The 17,861-nt window shown below is 36.0% G+C and overlaps 1 protein-coding gene across 1 annotated transcript in view; it reads right to left on the bottom strand.

Annotated features, from left to right (window-relative positions):
• Positions 1 to 17,861, bottom strand: part of THSD7A (thrombospondin type 1 domain containing 7A) — a 262,212-nt gene that overhangs the window by 46,573 nt on the left and 197,778 nt on the right. The window contains exons 15-18 of the mRNA XM_085567407.1: positions 13,536 to 13,770; positions 10,422 to 10,537; positions 8,127 to 8,259; positions 6,139 to 6,242 (exon numbers count right to left, since the gene is read on the bottom strand). Coding sequence (XP_085423533.1) covers positions 6,139 to 6,242; positions 8,127 to 8,259; positions 10,422 to 10,537; positions 13,536 to 13,770 — 588 coding nt within the window. The remainder of the gene's footprint in view (positions 1 to 6,138; positions 6,243 to 8,126; positions 8,260 to 10,421; positions 10,538 to 13,535; positions 13,771 to 17,861) is intronic.

The raw sequence follows: 17,861 nt of genomic DNA on the forward strand, positions 1-17,861 counted from the left end.
ACAAGAGTACAGCTAACAGAAAAATCAAATTTAACATATAAACCATTCACTTATAAAATAATTCTGGTATTTAACAACTATTAGCTCCCAGGAGAAAGGTGTTAAATAAGTAGCAGTCTAAATTTTATAGACAAGGGACTTTGATGTAATTAAAACTTTGTCGGATAGCATTGTTTTCACCAAGTCCCCACAGGAAACTACAGGCTAATATATTTCTTGTTGGCATAATGAAACACTGAGACTGTATTTTAGCAAGTCATGTCATGTGTGAGTTCATATAAAAACTTTTCCAGTGCTAGCATCATTAGCATACTTCACTGACATTTCACTGAGGTGTGAGATTCAGTGCCTCCTATACCTAAAAATTTCTTTTTAAATGAAGATTCTCTATTGTCCTTTCTTTTACAATACACTTGTGACATCATTTTTTTCAATTGCTAAGTATTTTTAACAACAAAAATATTCTTTTTCAATTCTAGAAAACAAGAATTATTTCAGCACACTAATTTTTCTTGTGCCTTCTATCCATGTTGCCTAAGCTGTGATTTCATCTATCTTTATTTCTTTCTTTGTGGGACACAGGGCTCTAGAGACAGTGTGACAAAATATTCCTACCACAAAGTATCTTAAGAAGGAGCATATGCCCATAATATTGTGAAATTACAAGACTGAGTGCTCTTTATGTTCCAAAGACAATAATAATGTATTTCTGCCAAATAAAGTTGTTTGGGGATTGTGGATTTTTTTGCAAATAAAAAATTATGTTCTCATGTAAACACTGCTTTTAAGTAGCTGTCCAAATTCTTACTTATGACTCCTGAAGTTGATCACTGTACTTTGCAGTGACTAAAACACAAACCAGGCAATAGAGCACTCTCATCTGTTAAGGCTCAATGACATTAAAATAGTAGTTTATAGCTCCATGAAGAGCAGCACTCCATGATTTTGACTTCCTTCCTGTGCTTTCAATAAGGGCATGTAACACCCTGCAGGCTGCTGTCCTTGTTTAGCTATGGAGTGAGAAAAGAGATTTTGACCACTGGTTCTGCCTTTGAGCCTCCCCATGGCTCTAACATGCCTGCAGGGCCTCTCTGTGTGTCCATGGTCATCCTGGGATGCTTCCTCCCATTCCTCTGTCTTTCAAATAACTACAAACACTCTGTGAATGAAGAATAGTGAGAGGTCAAGACCAGGTCTTTAATAAAGCCCAATTCCCAGTGACATAAAGCACAGCTATTCAGGTATTTTCTCTGACAGCCAGATTACTTTAACTTCTGTTTAAATTTACAAATAACCTTCCTCTTGCTATCACAGAATAAGCTGACATATTTCACAATTTTCATCCCATTCCTCCCACAAAACTCTGAGGAAGATTCATGGTGGCAAGGACTGCAGGCTGTGCATCCTTCTGCAAATCTCTTTTTTGTTACTGGCATGGTTCTTACCATGTGCATCCATCCATATACATCATGATGTGATTCAGTTATTGCAGATTGGGCACTCAAGCTTCTCATCTGCTACGTGTCCTCTTCATTACCATTGGGATGCAGCCCAACAAGCCCTACTTACATTTGCCGGAGCTACTGGTAAAACAGGTTTTTTTTAACTTTTTTAGGTCTTCCCATCCAATTCAAAAGGATTTTGAGCTGTATTTCTAGGTTCCTTCATGAGTTACTTAACACAGATTTAAGATATGAGTGTAACATAACACATACCTGCCTAAGTTGTTCACAATTTCAGACTTTACTAAGAATTTATTCTCTTGTCTAGTTTTTGGCTGGTTTTTTTTATTTTATTTTCTTGTGGTGGGCTGGGGGGGATGCATTTTGTATTTGCCACTACTGTACCTCTCTCTCCTGGATTTCAGATGACATATCAATATATCTGATCAAATAATCTTGTTAGTTGAGAGACAGCTTATGAAAGCATACATAAATTTTGTTGCAGTTAAATATGGCTTTTCTCTGTATTTCCTTTTCTTGTTGGGCAGGGTCACAAGGAAGTTTCAAACTTCTTGCTGATACACACATACCATCTCATCTTGAGGGTTTTGAACAAAAGACAGAAGTCTTAAGTTCCTTCAGTTCTGTAATACATTCCTCCTCTGCTTACCCACTGTCTAAAGACATTTTATCAGTGGTTCAAGATCAGATTTTCATTCATCATAGGAATTCAGTACAATTGTCATGACCACCAACCTTCTTCAAATAAAGTTCATGATTACAGCAATGAATTTGCTGCACAGTATTAAATGCTATTTTACTGTGCTTAGGATTAGATATAAATACTTGCCCATTATTTGCATGAATAGCTAACAAACACTTATTAAAAAAAATTTTTCTAGAGAAAATCTTTTTTTTTAAAACAAAACCCAGAAACCAACAAGCTCTTTTATTCTCTTTCCTCTGCATTGACCCAAGTTACAGTTTTACGACATTCATTTAACTTGACATGATTTGTAACAAAACCTTCATTATACAAGACAGATAGAAACAAAGCTGTCTTTAACAATGAATCACAATTCTAAACTATATGATTCACCCAAGTATCTATTTTGCCAAGAAGGATGAAATGTGATAAAAAAAAGCTGAAGAATTGGAGTGTAAATAGTAAAGCTGTGATATAAAGCAAGGCATACATATGTTCTAGTTACTTGCAGACTCCTAAGATCAGAAACCTAACAAGTAATTTTTAATTATTTCTAACTTCTATTTTTTTCTTCAGATCTAATTGTCTTTTTACCTAAAACATTAACAGTAGCAGACTATTTTGTTCAAAATAAACTGCTAATGAATACATGGTTAGATGTGCCTTTTCCCCGTTGTACATTCCTATACTTTCTCATTTAACACATTTGCTGATAATCTATATGTTACAGTGTTTGTGTGTGGGCAGTCAGATCAGAAATAGGACAAGCTGATAGCAATGGCAACATCCCCTTGCACTGAAAAAGAGGAACTCAGAACTCTTTCCACAAAGAAGAATGGAATTACTTGCTCTACTGAGTATTAACAAAAAACAAAAGGGCAGTGCACAGGAAACCAAATGGCAGAGATTACTTCTAAAAGATTGTTTCACTTTGTCATCAAAAGTAAATTGGCACAAACAGATGGATCAATGTGTGATTTCTGCATGCATGAGCACCAGAAACTTGAAAGAGAACTCTTTCTGAACTGGAAAAGAAATGCTGGTATGTCAACAATTTTCACGGTTGGTCAATATTTGTACAGAATTCACCAACAGTTAAATGTACTGATCAAAATATCTGTATTACAATAGCAATCATAAATGCAGCACCAGAATGTTATACCAAATGGATTTCATATTTCAGTGTTTAGCATTTTGTGATATTGGGGTGATTAAAAGGAGTTGTGCAGTAGTAGCTCAGTCATTTCTGTATCTACATCACAAAACAGCCATTAGAGAAATTAATTATAGTACAGAATTTTTTAGTGACATATTATCGTGCAAAGATTTCCACAGCCTGTAGAAATTTTATTTAAGAGTAGCCAAGTGTGCAAGATGGGAACCAAGAATTAACAGGGAGAAGAGATAAAGACCCTTCGGGAGTCTTCCTTCAGGAACTGGTGAAATCTCTCTAATACTGTCCAGTGCACAGCTCAGTCAGGCAGATGTTTCAGATGTTTGCTTTCAGGTCAGCCTCCCTTCAGTGAGCACCTCACATGAAATCAACTCTTGTGCAGAGGGTCAAACAAAACAATGTTTATCACTTAAAATTCACACATGGCTATTTTGATGGCAGAAATTGAAAGAGGGGATAAGGAATTGATGCCCTGTGTAGGAGATAAATTATATTATCAAATAAAACACATTATTCATGTTCAAAATGCATTTCTCTGAAGTGTGAAGTAAAAAAACTTTAGCTGATAATCTCTAAAATTAGAGAAGTGTGTTTTTCAAAGTGAAATTTACTTTTGTACAAAAATTCAATTTGTACTTCTAAGTCATATTCATTGTAAAGGGAAAATATTTTACTTCTGTCAATCCAAGGAAAAACTGTACTACTGTGTTTAGCTCCCACAAATTACCAGTTTCCATTATTGAGTATAAAAGATATGGTCAACACATTGTGAGGTTTTACAACACTGAGACATGATAATAAACCTGAGTTGGAAACTTACATTACATGTTAATTTACATCACTTATATAAATGGGAAAAAATATTGGCCAAAATCCCTCTGTCTTTAATGCCTGGAACTTTCACCACTGCAGCAGCCTAAAGAACATTTAGATTCATATTTTGATATCTGGACTGAGGTACAAATAAACTTCTGTTTTCCAACTTGAATAATTTGCTCTCTAAATTATACAATGGAATTTATACATGGGATAGACCTGACAAAAAGTAGTAGCAAACAAAAATTTTCCTTTCTAACAATCAATCTCAGAAACATTTACAGAATTCTATCAAAACCACCAGCTTTCTTTAGGCTTAGCTGCTCCAGGGGTTCCTAATTAAGGATTACTCATCCTACCACTTGACCACATTACACTGGAGAGCTACTTGCATTTTATCTGCTTGTGGGAACAAGATTACTGCTTGACTACATCATCTTTCACACGATCGAACTCTGTAGTACCAAAGGGAAATTCTATGAGACTGTTTTAACAGATTTGAAAACTACATGGCCATTAATTTCAAAATCATGTATTACTCCATATATGTGTGCCCTGTACGTGATTGGAATTACATTTTAGAAAATATAAAGAAACTCTCATGACACAAAGGAATAATAAAATCCTATCTGCATGCACTATTATTAACTATCTTTATTAACTGACTTTGAGGCAAAGTCAAGGGATTTAGGTACTACCACACAAGCACAGAAGACAACACTTTTTACTGTTTGAATTCCTACCATCAAAGACATAAATCTTATTTTCTCAGTGTGCAATCTGAATGTATCCTCCAGAGCTACTAGAAATAGATTCCATTGTGATAGACTTTTGAAATAATTACCACAGCCAGAAGCCTTTTGTATTAGCAGGCAATGCCTTAAGGTTTCATTTTGTGGTAAGCTCTAAATTGATCTCCTGTGACACTTTCTGAGTAAGTGGTAGGAGCTACTAGCTTAAGATTTACTCCATAACTTTTTAAGTACACCATGACCTCCTTTAATACTACTAGGAAGTTAATGACCTGAACATTTCACTTCTGCAGTTAGCAATGTCCTTTCTCAGCAATGGCACAATCTGCTGAGCCAATAGTGCTTTAACAAATAGAAGTTTGCACTCAGAAACAACAAAGGAGAAAAGCCTTCCTGGAATTCAAGGTTGACCAGTAGTTCAAAGCAATTCAATTACTATAAGACAGTAAATAGGAACGGCATTTATTTTCCTTCTGAATGTATTTAATGCACCTAAAAAAGCCCTTATCCTGGCTGTACTTAATAGAGTCACAAATATACAATTCTGTTAAAGCCACAAAATTCTCTATGAAGACAGGTGACAGTAAAGCTAGATTTGGATTTAAAAATTATTTGCTATATAATGGAAACGGTGCAAAAAATATCTGGATCATTGGGCTCAAAACGTCAGTTGCTTAGAAGTCGAACCAGCAGCTGGTTAAGATTGTTTCACCTCAGTGGTTAATTCCAGGCACAGTTCTGTTTAGTCTCTTTAACAATCTGTACAGAAAGCATGCTCAGCAAGTTTGAGGACAATGACAGTTTTAGCAGTCAGTACCTACCTGGAAGGACTGCCATTCAAAGGACCTTGACAACCTGGAGAAATGGGCTGGCACTGAGCTTTAAAGTGTAAATCTAAAGTCTTGAATCTCTCATGCTCCCATTGCTCTCTGTAACTTCCTTAATTTGAGAGCATAGAGAAGAAATAGCCAAAATAATCTCGGAGATATGCAGTGAAAGGATAACAGGTCACACACACAAATTGCACCAGGGAACAAGTGCCAGAAGAGTCTGTAAGATCTCCATGCTGGCAGAGACTCCAAACATACTGAGACATGGCCCTGAGCACTTTCAGTATTTTCCTTTGCTGATGCACATAAAGATAGATTAAATTAATGTTAGGTTACAAGGCCTAAAATGTAAGGCATTTCCCAAACCAGTGCATCTGTAGATTTCTGAGGAATAAATGACAGAAACAAAGGGTCTAACCTCTTGCTTGTAACCCAGGTCCACAGGTCTCCTGTGCTCCCGGACTGTCTTGGCGTACGTACCATGGGACCAGTTGGCACCTGCGCCATTTGTGTGTCTTCCATCTGAAATGAGAGAGAAAGCAATCCATCTAAACCTTGGAGCTATCAAACCTCAGGCAGCCCAAGTACTAGATAGTGTTATAAACCACCATAAGCTATTGCTTATTTTTACTAACTGCTCACAGGCAATTCACAAAAGAACCAGTAACAGTACCATGAATTTATCCTTATTCTGTTAACGTTTTCTTTTAGGATGAGACCAGTAAGAACACATGGAAGAAATAAGGAAGAAAAGGTAGAAAGAAAAAAGGAGAAATAAGAAACAGAAAGGAAGGTAGCTGCAGAAAGTATTGAGACAGTGGGCTTGAGTGATTGTAAGGGTGCCTCAGGAAATTCCTGGGATCTTGGATTGCTGAGTGGTGGTACCTTACAAATGTGGAGCCAGCTAAGAAAACTAACACGGGTCCACCATATCAAAAATAGAACACAAACAAAAAGAACTTGCAAAAAATTGTCAATAAGAAAAGCAATACTGTGCTGCTTAAATTATTCTATCATTAATATAAACTGCTATGAAACTTTTATAAAGTTCCTTGCTAGCGCTGAAAAATACCCCAGCCCTTAAATATAAAAAATGCAGGCAAGTCTGTTTGTTGTCACAACTCTAAAACAATCCACAGCTCCAGCCATCAGCAGCTTGCATGTTTTAAACATCTCAATGGCTTTGCACCTCGAGTTTCATTGCAACCTGCCTCTATGGGACAGCAACCAACTAAGCCATGAGCCAGCTGAGTGTGTGAGTCCATCTGTCACAGCATGTGTGCAGGTCAGAAAGATGCTAAAGGAAATACATGGAACATGTGTTTGGTATTAGTTTGTGTCATGAAATATAAATGACCTCATCTACCACTCTCTAGCAACTCTTCTTTCTTATGCTCTGCACATTATCATCTAGTTCAGATACTGAAGATACTAAAGAGATGAGCAACAGCCAGCATTTTAAAAGATAAAACTCAGACTCTCATTTTGACTATAAAAAGTTCTTGAGCTCTATTTCTCTGGTGTTTAGAGTACTGATTTTGGTAGCTTGCCAGTGCTCTTTTCAATCTTTTCATATCGTTTAGTTGCATGGTGTGTGATCTCCTAATGAATTTGCAATGATAATTCTTATGAGATGATGAAAGCAACACATTTCTTTAACCTCAATTTCTTTTATTTAGCTTAAATTCTATTTGTACCTCTGCAACAGATAGTAGTTTAATGGGAGTTATTATACATTTAAAAAATTTTTTTATTATTTTGTCAAGTAAATCTAACTAATGCATCAGAATAGTCTAAATTTTGTCTCCATCAACAATATCTTGTTGTATGTCCAGACCTTCCCACACACTCAGATAGATATTACAGAACCACCCAAACATTTTCTTAAGCAAAAATTGTTCCACCTTCTGGGAATAGTCCTCAACATTCTGTGGTGAAGAGCAGGGCAATGCAGAGGACACGGGACATATGGGGGATATCTGGACTGTCTCAGGGCTTACAGGGATAGAAAAAAGAAGGCTATGGTAGGCTAAACAGTGTGGTACCAGAAATCAGCTCTCCTATTCTAAATATAGAAGCTTGAAGTTCAGCATTTTGGATATTTTAGAAATATTTGTTTTACATGTTTAGAATGTCAAAATGGTTTCTAGGAAAAAATTATTCTGGAAAGTAATTCTTAGTTCTTGCAATGTTCTTTCAAAGGAGCTGGAACAAAATGAGCCAGTGATTGCCTGTGGCCCAACTGAGTCTACATATCTAATGTGAGCCCTTGTGTGTATCCTGTTTTTATTAATAGTGCATGTTAGAAAAGCAACTACTGCTAAGTAATGGAATTCAGCAAGCTCTAGAGGTAGTACAAGTTTAAAAATCATGTCTGAGCTGTTTCTGGTTGATTGTCTCACATACCTGTAGCTATGACAGACGGGAGAAGCTTCACATTCTCTTTCCTCAAACAAAGAGTCTGGGCACTCCCGACCACCATTGGCAGGGAGCTGGATGATGACTCGGTGACGGGACTGCTTCCTGACTGTGGCACCCCCTGCAAAGAGTAGAATAGCTGGTTTCTGCTGCTGCTACTTAGAGTTGAAAGTAATTAGGGTGAAAACAAGGTTTTTGAACCAATTGCCATAATATTGAAATGCTATTTTGCCCCTAAGCAGAAAAATTAGGCCTAATAAAAAAAACACTTCAATTTCTTCTCAATGCCAGAAAGCAGAATCAAACAGAAAGCAATAACAGTAACAATGAACAAATGAGCAGACAGCTGAAATTAATAAAAAGTTCAAGAGAACAAAAATTAAACCAGTTCAGTTTGCTGTTACACTTTACAGTTTGAAGGTGTAAGCTTGCCCTAAACATTTGCATGTAAAACTATAAACAGAAATTCCACTCTAGAATTCCTTCACAGTTTGCAGTTTTTAATTATTATGGTCATCCATTATTAATGATAAACAGTGTAGTAATTTTGATTTTAGTCATCTTCAGGTATCAGTTCTTCAGGCAGAAAATTAAGAGAAAAGCTACAGATCTGTATTAGTTACACAGCAATGCCTACATTAGGTCAAAGTCTTGGAGGGTTTTTATTTTTTTCACAGAGAGCAGTAGAGCAGACATTTGGCTGACTGGGCTGATACCAGCTTTGGGTGGGTTATTACAGCAGCTGCAGCTTGTCTGATCACAGAAGCGTGCTGGAGCACAGCCAAGCAATTGCAATTAGGAGAGAGCAGTAGGAGAATCCCGGCGGTGGCTCTCCACCACCTGGCCACTCTTCAGCACAGAGGAAACCCTTCACTCCTGAGTCAAACAGCTCCAGGAGATGCCAGGAGCTGGCACAAGGGGCAAGACAGACATACAGCCCAGCAAAGCTACTGACCTGCTTGCTGGCACAAATGGGTAAACCCCATGAAATAAAAATTGTTTTTGTAGTATAAAGAGAGTTTGGCTCACTGAATCGACAAAACACCTGTAGTTCACAAATATACTGTTTTATAAAAGCCTATACAATAATTTGTGGTGAATATTCAGGAAGATATGCTCATTGCATCAAGAACTTCCTTAAAACCCACAGAAATGGGAACAGAAAACTATGGCATTCTTGCCTGGTATGATCTCCAACAAAAATATTTCAGAAAGAACAATTCATATTGCAACACATATATAATAAATAATATCTATTTCATAGATTCAATTCCCTACTCTTTTTCAAAGGTAATGAATTTAGTCTTCCTAACCATTTTTTTTCATTTTTTAGAATGCATTAAACACTAATAGGTATTACTGCAAAAATGCCTTTATGCTTGTGTCCTTTACCAAGCATAAAGAATTGGCTGTGACAGCCCAAGTCTGTATGTTTGATGTAACACTATCTTTTACATTCTGAGAGTAGCTGTGAGTAATCACCATGTCCCACACAGGGATTAGCACCCTATGGAAGAGGGGGTATTACAGAGTCTGTCTGTTATAGTACATATTAGAAAAATGTCTCATGTTAAGCTTAAGAGGAGAAAAAACCATAAAATGTTGCTAATATTAAGCCTGCCATCACGCTAACTTCATGTGTGATTTCATTGTAATAAAAATTCAGGGCAGACCTGCATTGTTTTAAAGAGCTTTGCCTAGTCTATTAAAATGGTGTTGGATTTTATGTTTAAATCAGATCATTCACATCAATGTAAAGTCTGCTGATTTTTATTAACTCTCCTTCAATACTCCTTGGAGTAGAAGCAGCCTGACAAAATTACATACAACTGCATCTCTATTTATCTCCTTGTATATAAAGACTCATGTTTCTCTGATGAGCAAAAAGCACAGACTTAGGTATTTCCAAACCCAAATCTGTCCATTTTATAATCTGGCAATTAAAATGCTAACACTGTATAAGTATTGATGTTGAGATGATAGGCTGATGATAAGAACTGTGTGTCTACCCTGTAACTAGTTATCTCTTTATCAGTGTAAGATGCAAATGGGAATTTGTAACATTAGGCAAAATGTGGGAAAAAATCCAAACAGATGCATATAGAAAATGGATAGAAATAACTGCTCTTTTCAGCAAAAATTCTATGTCATTCCTGCAGCAGCTGTAACAGGTATTGCATGTCCTCTGTCAGAAAGAGACGTGTATAAGCATTCTGCCAACAGAAATTGACTCCCCATCTTTTATATTCTTAAAATTTATTAGCATGCAATGGATAAAATTACCTTCTTGACATGAAGAAGGACATGGTGTCCAGTCACTGAATGGAGTCACAATGCAGTCCTTCCTACAGGGAAGCAGACAAGGTCTCACAGTTTCTGGTCGAAGACTTTCAGGGCATCTAACAAAAAAATTACAAAGAAGCATTATCAAATGAACAATCATTCTGCAATGAAGTAGTGACTCGTGTGAGGTACTCAACACCTGCAGGAACATGAGGAGAGTGCTTGTTGCCCAGAATTCACCAGGATGGAGCACAGATATAAAAACTAATAGCAATTAAATACATGTGGTGAAAGTAAGCCAAATCTGGTGTATTTTGGGTCTCAGGATTTAAATAATCATCATCCTTCACACACCATGCTAGACTCTGTCGTTTCAGGGCTATTTTCAAGCTTTCACATAATTATGAAGAAAAGCCATGTCATTAAACTTAGTAAAATACATTTTCAGGTCTCATCACTTTATCATAAATAAAAACTTTGGAAGGAGGCATATTTTAAATAAATAACACTGCTAACCCAGTAACAAATAGGTATAAGCTGGCTGTGATTATTAGGGAAACCAGAAAAGATTTAAAACTGCCAGATCAATGAGACTGAGAAAGAGTGTCAGAAAAGGCAGAAAACCTTACTTGTTTTAGGAAGAGGCTTGATCAGCATATAAAAAGGATTATTTGACTGCCACATATGGAACTCATTACCCAGGTCAGTTTTCTCATTCTGTGGGGATTCTGCCTTTTTTCATGAACTCTCTATGCCACAATACTTGTTGTGATACAATAACTCTCACAGAAGTATTGAAAATATTTGAAATATTTCAAAATTTGAAATAATTTCAAAATTTCTATTGCTCCAAAAAGATACAGACTGCAGACTGTCTGGAGAATATGTAAAGATGTATGAAAAACATCACATCCATGTTTAAAATTTTTGGAACATTACAGAAAAACATTACTATGACTAGCTTTTCCTCCTTTCAGTGCAAAGCAGCTAGGACCAGAGGGGTAAGAGATGCAAGTCTAATGGCAAACTATCAGGAAAATCTGGTCTCCATGGTCAGCAGAGAACTATGCCTGGGCAATGTGAGTAGGACAAAAGCTGATTTGCAGTTTTACAGGGAGATACTCTTCAACAATAATGTTTGCACATGCTTTCCATCAGTAGTCTCTGCATTTTCCTGTCAATTCACATATTCTTCTCAGTACATGGTCATTTACCATGAACAAGCACCAATTCCTTGGTGCCCTCTTAAAATGGAATCTCCTTCCTTTCTCTTTTTTCCCCTCCCACCAATGTGAAAAACCATGAAATAAGACACCTACAGCAACGCAAATTTCCATCACCTCTCTGTAAGTTCTCTCTACAATTTTAAGTCAACTTGTGCCTTGTACTTCTATGTGATCCATAAAATCAGATTCTATATGCAAGGGTGTATTTAGATATGATCAGATGCACTTTTACAAAACCTCTGCTTCGAATCACATATATTGACGATGTTGTCAGAAATTATCTTTTAGATAAAAATTAAAAAATGTTTCTGAGAAGCATTGAACGTTGGCTTGCTAATGGCTTTTCTTGAATTGGCTTTTCTCTTTAAAAACAGGAGAAATTATAAACATACAAAACAATCTGAAATATACACATTCACCATTTCACAGAGAGCTTCTTCTTTCAGGAGTGCTAACCACTACAATTGCTCTTCAGATACTTAGGCAAGGCAATTAGTTCAATTAGAACACCATTTCTATGCTTTATATTGTTTGCATTTACTATATATGGCTAAGGCAAAGTATTGATTTTTTTTTCAGTCCTTATTCAAGGTCAAATTAAACAGAAAAGATACATGCTGGAGTCTGTAACTTGTGAGGCAGATAAGGCCAATAATATTGATTGTATCATACCACAGTAATCCTTTTTATTAAGGGCAGTTTAAAACAAGGTTCCTATTTACATTTTCATGTTAAATGTCTGGGTCTTTAAAAATGATTCAGTGATTTTGATGTGACAATTTGAAGGAACAAACAAGCCCTTTTTTCATTTCACATGATTCATTTATGAAAGAATAAAACAGTCTTCCTCCCAGAATTTAATATCAATTCAAAGGTAGAGGCATGTATAGTAGATTTTTAAAGGATGATAAATCATTAGACATTTGTGGGGTTTTTAATGTAAATGTATGAAACAAAAAAATAATTCTATCATAACTAAAAAAAACAGCAAATTAATACAGATACACAACAATTTAGATTATGGAATGTGCAGGCATTACTCCCCACTTTTCCATTTAAAGTAAATTAGTCTTAAATCTACAGCAGAATAAAACAGCAAATGGCAGGCCCCAACTAAATATTTTCTGTGAAAATAGCTGCCTCATGAACTTTCTAAATGACCTCTGAGACCAGTTCTTAGAGTTTTGAATCTGTTTTGAGCGGAATATATTCACAGACTGCAAATCCCTACAAAGATGTAATCAAATGCATTTTACTAGCAGCTAATCTGTATTTAACCCTGGTAACACATTAAACTGTAAAACTAAATCATTAGGCCAAAGGAATAACTTTAAAAAAACACATAAATAGGGAAAAAAAAAATCACAAATTTTGTCAAACTAATGTTTCAAATTAATGCCATGCCATTTTCCACTGTACTACAGCTCTTTGGTCTGGTTCTGAGAAGGGCTTTAGTGTATTTAGAGTCATATCATATCACTATTTTTGAGTGGAACTGCACTAATCCATACAGTGTGTTCCTTGTTTAGAGGCAACACAAGGATCTTGGAAATGGTGCTGCTCTGCATTTCACACATATAGTCCAAGAATTTTATTGTGACTCAACCTGATGGTGGTAAGGAGCCAATTGGATTTATTCAGCTGTCAGCAGAACCACCACCATAAATATCACCCATTAAAATCCATGCTGAAAAAAGTATTATCTAGTCTTGCTGTTGTGCCAGTTTTGTATTCTTAGAAGATTAAATGTCCCCTCATGAGAACAGCTAGAAGAGGGTCTTTTTGCCTTTGCAAGCAGTAAAGGCAAAAAGTATAATTGGCGATAAAAACATAAAGCAGTAAAATCCAAGCATAATTACAGCATGAAGATACTTTTAAAGATCTTTACTTTTTTGGGCCTACTTGTCCCACGTTGACTCTCACACAGATGACCTTTCTTGTCTGCATCCCCACGGAGCAGGTGGCCTCCCCGTTCCAGCCAGCAGAGGAGTTGAAAGCAGAGACAGACGTGTCCTCTATGCACTGTCCCCATGGGCCAGTCTGCCAGTGATACACAGTGCAAGAGTGCTCATTGCAGCTGCGTGTTTCCTGGAGGGCACTGCTGTTTGGGCACTGTACTCCTCCTGCAGCAATAAAAGAGGGCAAAAGATCCTTCACTGGAAGGAGATACAATTTGTATTTAAAATAACACATGCCGCAAACCCACTTTGGAATTTCCTAAGTTATATATTATCAGTTTGTTTACATGACAGAAATGCTGTTCCCTTTTCCTCCTCTTCATATGCCCAATATTGACTTTGACAAATTTCAGTCAACTGGCCACACAGAACAGACTGTTCATGGACAGTATGTAAGTCTGTACCAAAAGGATAACAAAATAATCATAACTTCTATAACAGTATTGTGCTTGGAGTGATCTAGCCTTATTATTTCAGGGTTCTCTAGAAGAAACTGCAAGAGATCACATAAGGATGTATGAAGGCTGCAGACAGAAGAAATGGTTAATTATTCTAATTATACATGTGTAAAGATCACTGTTTATGTCTAATTCACAGCTGAATTGAAAAGCTTTTTGGAGCTCTTGTCCTAGCTCCCAGTGGATGTTTATCCATATTATGTAAACCAAAGAGGATGGCACAGCTGGCAATTCCAGGTCCAGCCTATTTCAGGTTAAGATTAAAATGCAATCAAGTGTCAATGATTGCGAAGAAAGGCTCAGATAATGCTATCTTTGTTGTGTCTGGTTTCTTTGATAGTATGTTCAGTTCATTATATTCAAGGACTTCAAACCTTCTTCAGCCTCCCAGTCCTCCAGGAGAAATGAAGAGGTCTTTCCTACCAGAGGTGATCACAGGCTATTCGATGTCCAGCCCTGTGAGCAGACATTGCACCCGCTGAATATCTGCTGTTACCAGACACACAGAACCTAGGTGCAAGATTCCAGCCTAAACAAACAATGGGACTCCTATCTCCAACTGATGGAAAGGCAGGCAAAAATCTAAGCAATATTTTAGCCTCTCCTAAAAGACAAGAAAAGTAAGAAAGACAATTGAAAGAGGAGCTTTTTATTAGTTAATGCTGATGATCCATATGACTTTTCTCTAAAATGTATTCTCCCACCATGTTGTAGAGTATATTATTTATACCCCAGAACTGAACTTCAGGTTGACTGTCTGCTCTACAGATATGAGGAAGCGAAGGGGTTTTAAGTACTCATTGTTGAAATTAAACAAAAAAAATAAATGTAATCAAAGAAACAATGGATGCTTCAAATACTACAACACAAGAAGGTCAAGTTACCAGTATAAAAATACTTTATACCCCAAGTTGTTCTGCATGGTCTAGATCTGCAGTTAACATGAGAAAAGGTTCATTCTAATGAAAAGACAAGATAAAATCATAATTCTTGATTTATTTCTCTAGGAATATTTTTAATTTCTGGCTTTTTTTCCTAAAAATATTGATTTAACCAAGCATCAGGAAACATCATATTAATTGAGATATCATGCCACAGACTAGCTAATCTTAAATTTTGCAAAGGGAGATCAGAAAAACCTACAAGTATGTGAATCTAATTAAATAATTTGAATTGGTTTTTTTGGTTCAAAATGGATGCAACTCAAGTCTATCAGAATTGCTTAAAATATATGTCAATGTGCAGAGCATAAAAACAAAATGCCAGATGTATCTTCTTAAAAGAGGAAAATTAAAAAAAATGGTAAAATAAAATCATGATTATGTAATAAGTGTCATAAAATTATCTAATCATCAGCTGTCAAGAAAAAAAAATCAATAACAGCAGAAGATAGGAATATAAGCAAGTAAATTAGAAAAGTGAGTGCATTTTGAAGAGGAAAAAATAATAAAATCACAAATTATTTGTCATGGAAGAGAAAATTGATCCATGTGTGAGAAGTCTAGACATGTTCCTCCATTAAAATGATTAAATAAGGAAAATATAGGAGATATAAGGAAGGTTAATAAATTAAGTATACTGATGTTAGCTCAAGAGAAAACACAAGGGAAATATTTCATTAAATTTAAAAATTAAAGGGTGCATGTGTGGGAAAAAATATTTTGCCAGAATTGAACGCCACAGGCACCAGTTCCTAAGACATTTGAGAATAAAGTGACAACTTGGGTTCAGTTTCGACAGCTATGCAAGAATATATATTTAGAGAAAAATAGAGATTGACATTGACTTGTAAATGAAAAACATTGGGGCATGAGTGTCTGCAGCTCAGTAGGAATCCAGTTCTGTTCAGATTAAATCAGGAGTTAAAAAACATGCAAAGACTGAACAAAGTATGGAAATAATACTACTAAAATAAAAATCAATGTGCCATTCTGTCCAGGAAAACAGCAGTCTCTTGAGATTCCTTCAATTTAAGCAGGTAGATAAAATGCAGAAGGGGTTGGAAAACTGGCAGTTAGAGATGCACTTTACAACATCTGTGTTGGGGTAACAACTTTATGAGCCTATCCCCAGTAGAGGACAGGTTTGACAGGAATGTAAAATTTAATGAGTATCACAGGAAAAAAAAATAAAATAGACATTTGAATTCATCAGAATATAGGGAAAAGGAACATGCAATAATAAACATCCTTTAATAATAAATGATCACATGACAGTAAATAACATAACTGCTTGGCAGTACTAAATATAATAATTTCAAGGATACAAAAACCAGTTGGAGCTTAAGCATTTTGGGTTTGGATTTTTAAGCAAAGCAGACTTGGAAGGGAAAGACTAGCTTTGCAGAGGGACTTGCATATTGCTAATAAAATAGCTGACAGAATTGTCATACACTGAGATTGCTTTTCTGCCTGGGTTGGAGCTGCTAATGGGTAAGACACCTTGCTCTAGGATATTCAATTATAGGATTTTATAAATATTTTTTTGTGATGCTGACTTGATGACTTTCAAATTTCAAAAATGTAAACATTTATTTAAAGAATTTAGGATAATTTTAATTAATCATTTTGATATCACTTCTTTTTGCAAATGCATATAGTTTTATAAATGCATTTCAAAACAGCTGGAATAATCTTAAAGTTTGAGAAAACAGATGTGACTGAAGTGCGTCTTATATTCTAGTGAGTGAAATGGGTGTTACACATTTCTTTGCTGTAGGCAGGAGGTAGGCAGTTTTCAAGGCAACTGCACTTCCTGAAGACAGACACAGAACCAAGACTATTCCTGTTCTGCAAACATTGGTGCTTCCTCCCCTGGTTTATATGAGTTTCACAAACCAAGCAGACCTGTCCAAAATACACAACAGGTCAGGATGCAGAGTGGACTCATGGTAAATGTGAGGTCTGTCCTAAAGCCTTTTCCAGGATAGAGTATGAAACCCTGACCCCTCACTACACTCAACAATCTGAGTTGATGGGCTCCTGAGCAAATAAGCACAGTAACATACCCTGCCCTGGCTCACCTTTCTCACACAGGTGTCAGGTTACTTAGTAAGTCTTGCCTGAAAATTCAGGTTGTACAGTTCCAAAACTAAATGGGTTTTTTTATTCTTGTTTCATTAAAAACCTCAAGTTCTCCACAACTTATTCTTTTGTGAATGAGCAATTTGCTGCTGAAATAAATACTCAAATCTGTGCTTTCACATTTAATTACCAAGCATTAAATGGTAATTTTAATTACCATTTAATTTTCAAGTCAGGAAAATATAAAAATTAAAAACAATAACTGTAGGAAGAGTAAATACATTAAAAAACCCTAAGCATAACTTCTTGTTTGCAGCTATGCAGTCTAACTGCACTGGAATTTAACAGGAATAAAATTTTTAATCATATCAATAATAATATGTTAAATATTGATAAGAAACTCCTTTTATCCAGCAATTGCTTGCATATTCAATAAAGCAGTGTTGCAGAGAGTTGGGAAGAGTTGTAAGTCCCTGTCAAACAGAATATCTGATGACATGGGCAACTGATAGTCTATACTATCTAACTGTGCTATATGGTCATGCCAAATAGTCCTTCTGGCATTACACATTGCTGATCTATGAGCATGCAACACTCAGCGAAGCACTGCTGCACATATGCATCCCTGCCCTAAGAGAATAATAAATTCCCTTCTTTCTCATTTTAATAAATTAAGCTTTTAAGCCATCTTATTTTCTTCTTTGCATTTGACTTTTGGTTTTTTGGTTTTGGTTTGGGTGTTTTTTGAGAGTTGAGGTGTTAAATCTTTACTTTT

This window comes from Lonchura striata, chromosome 2, assembly GCF_050655825.1.
Source record: "Lonchura striata isolate lonStrDom1 chromosome 2, ASM5065582v1, whole genome shotgun sequence".
NCBI classification, from domain to species: Eukaryota; Metazoa; Chordata; class Aves; order Passeriformes; family Estrildidae; genus Lonchura; species Lonchura striata.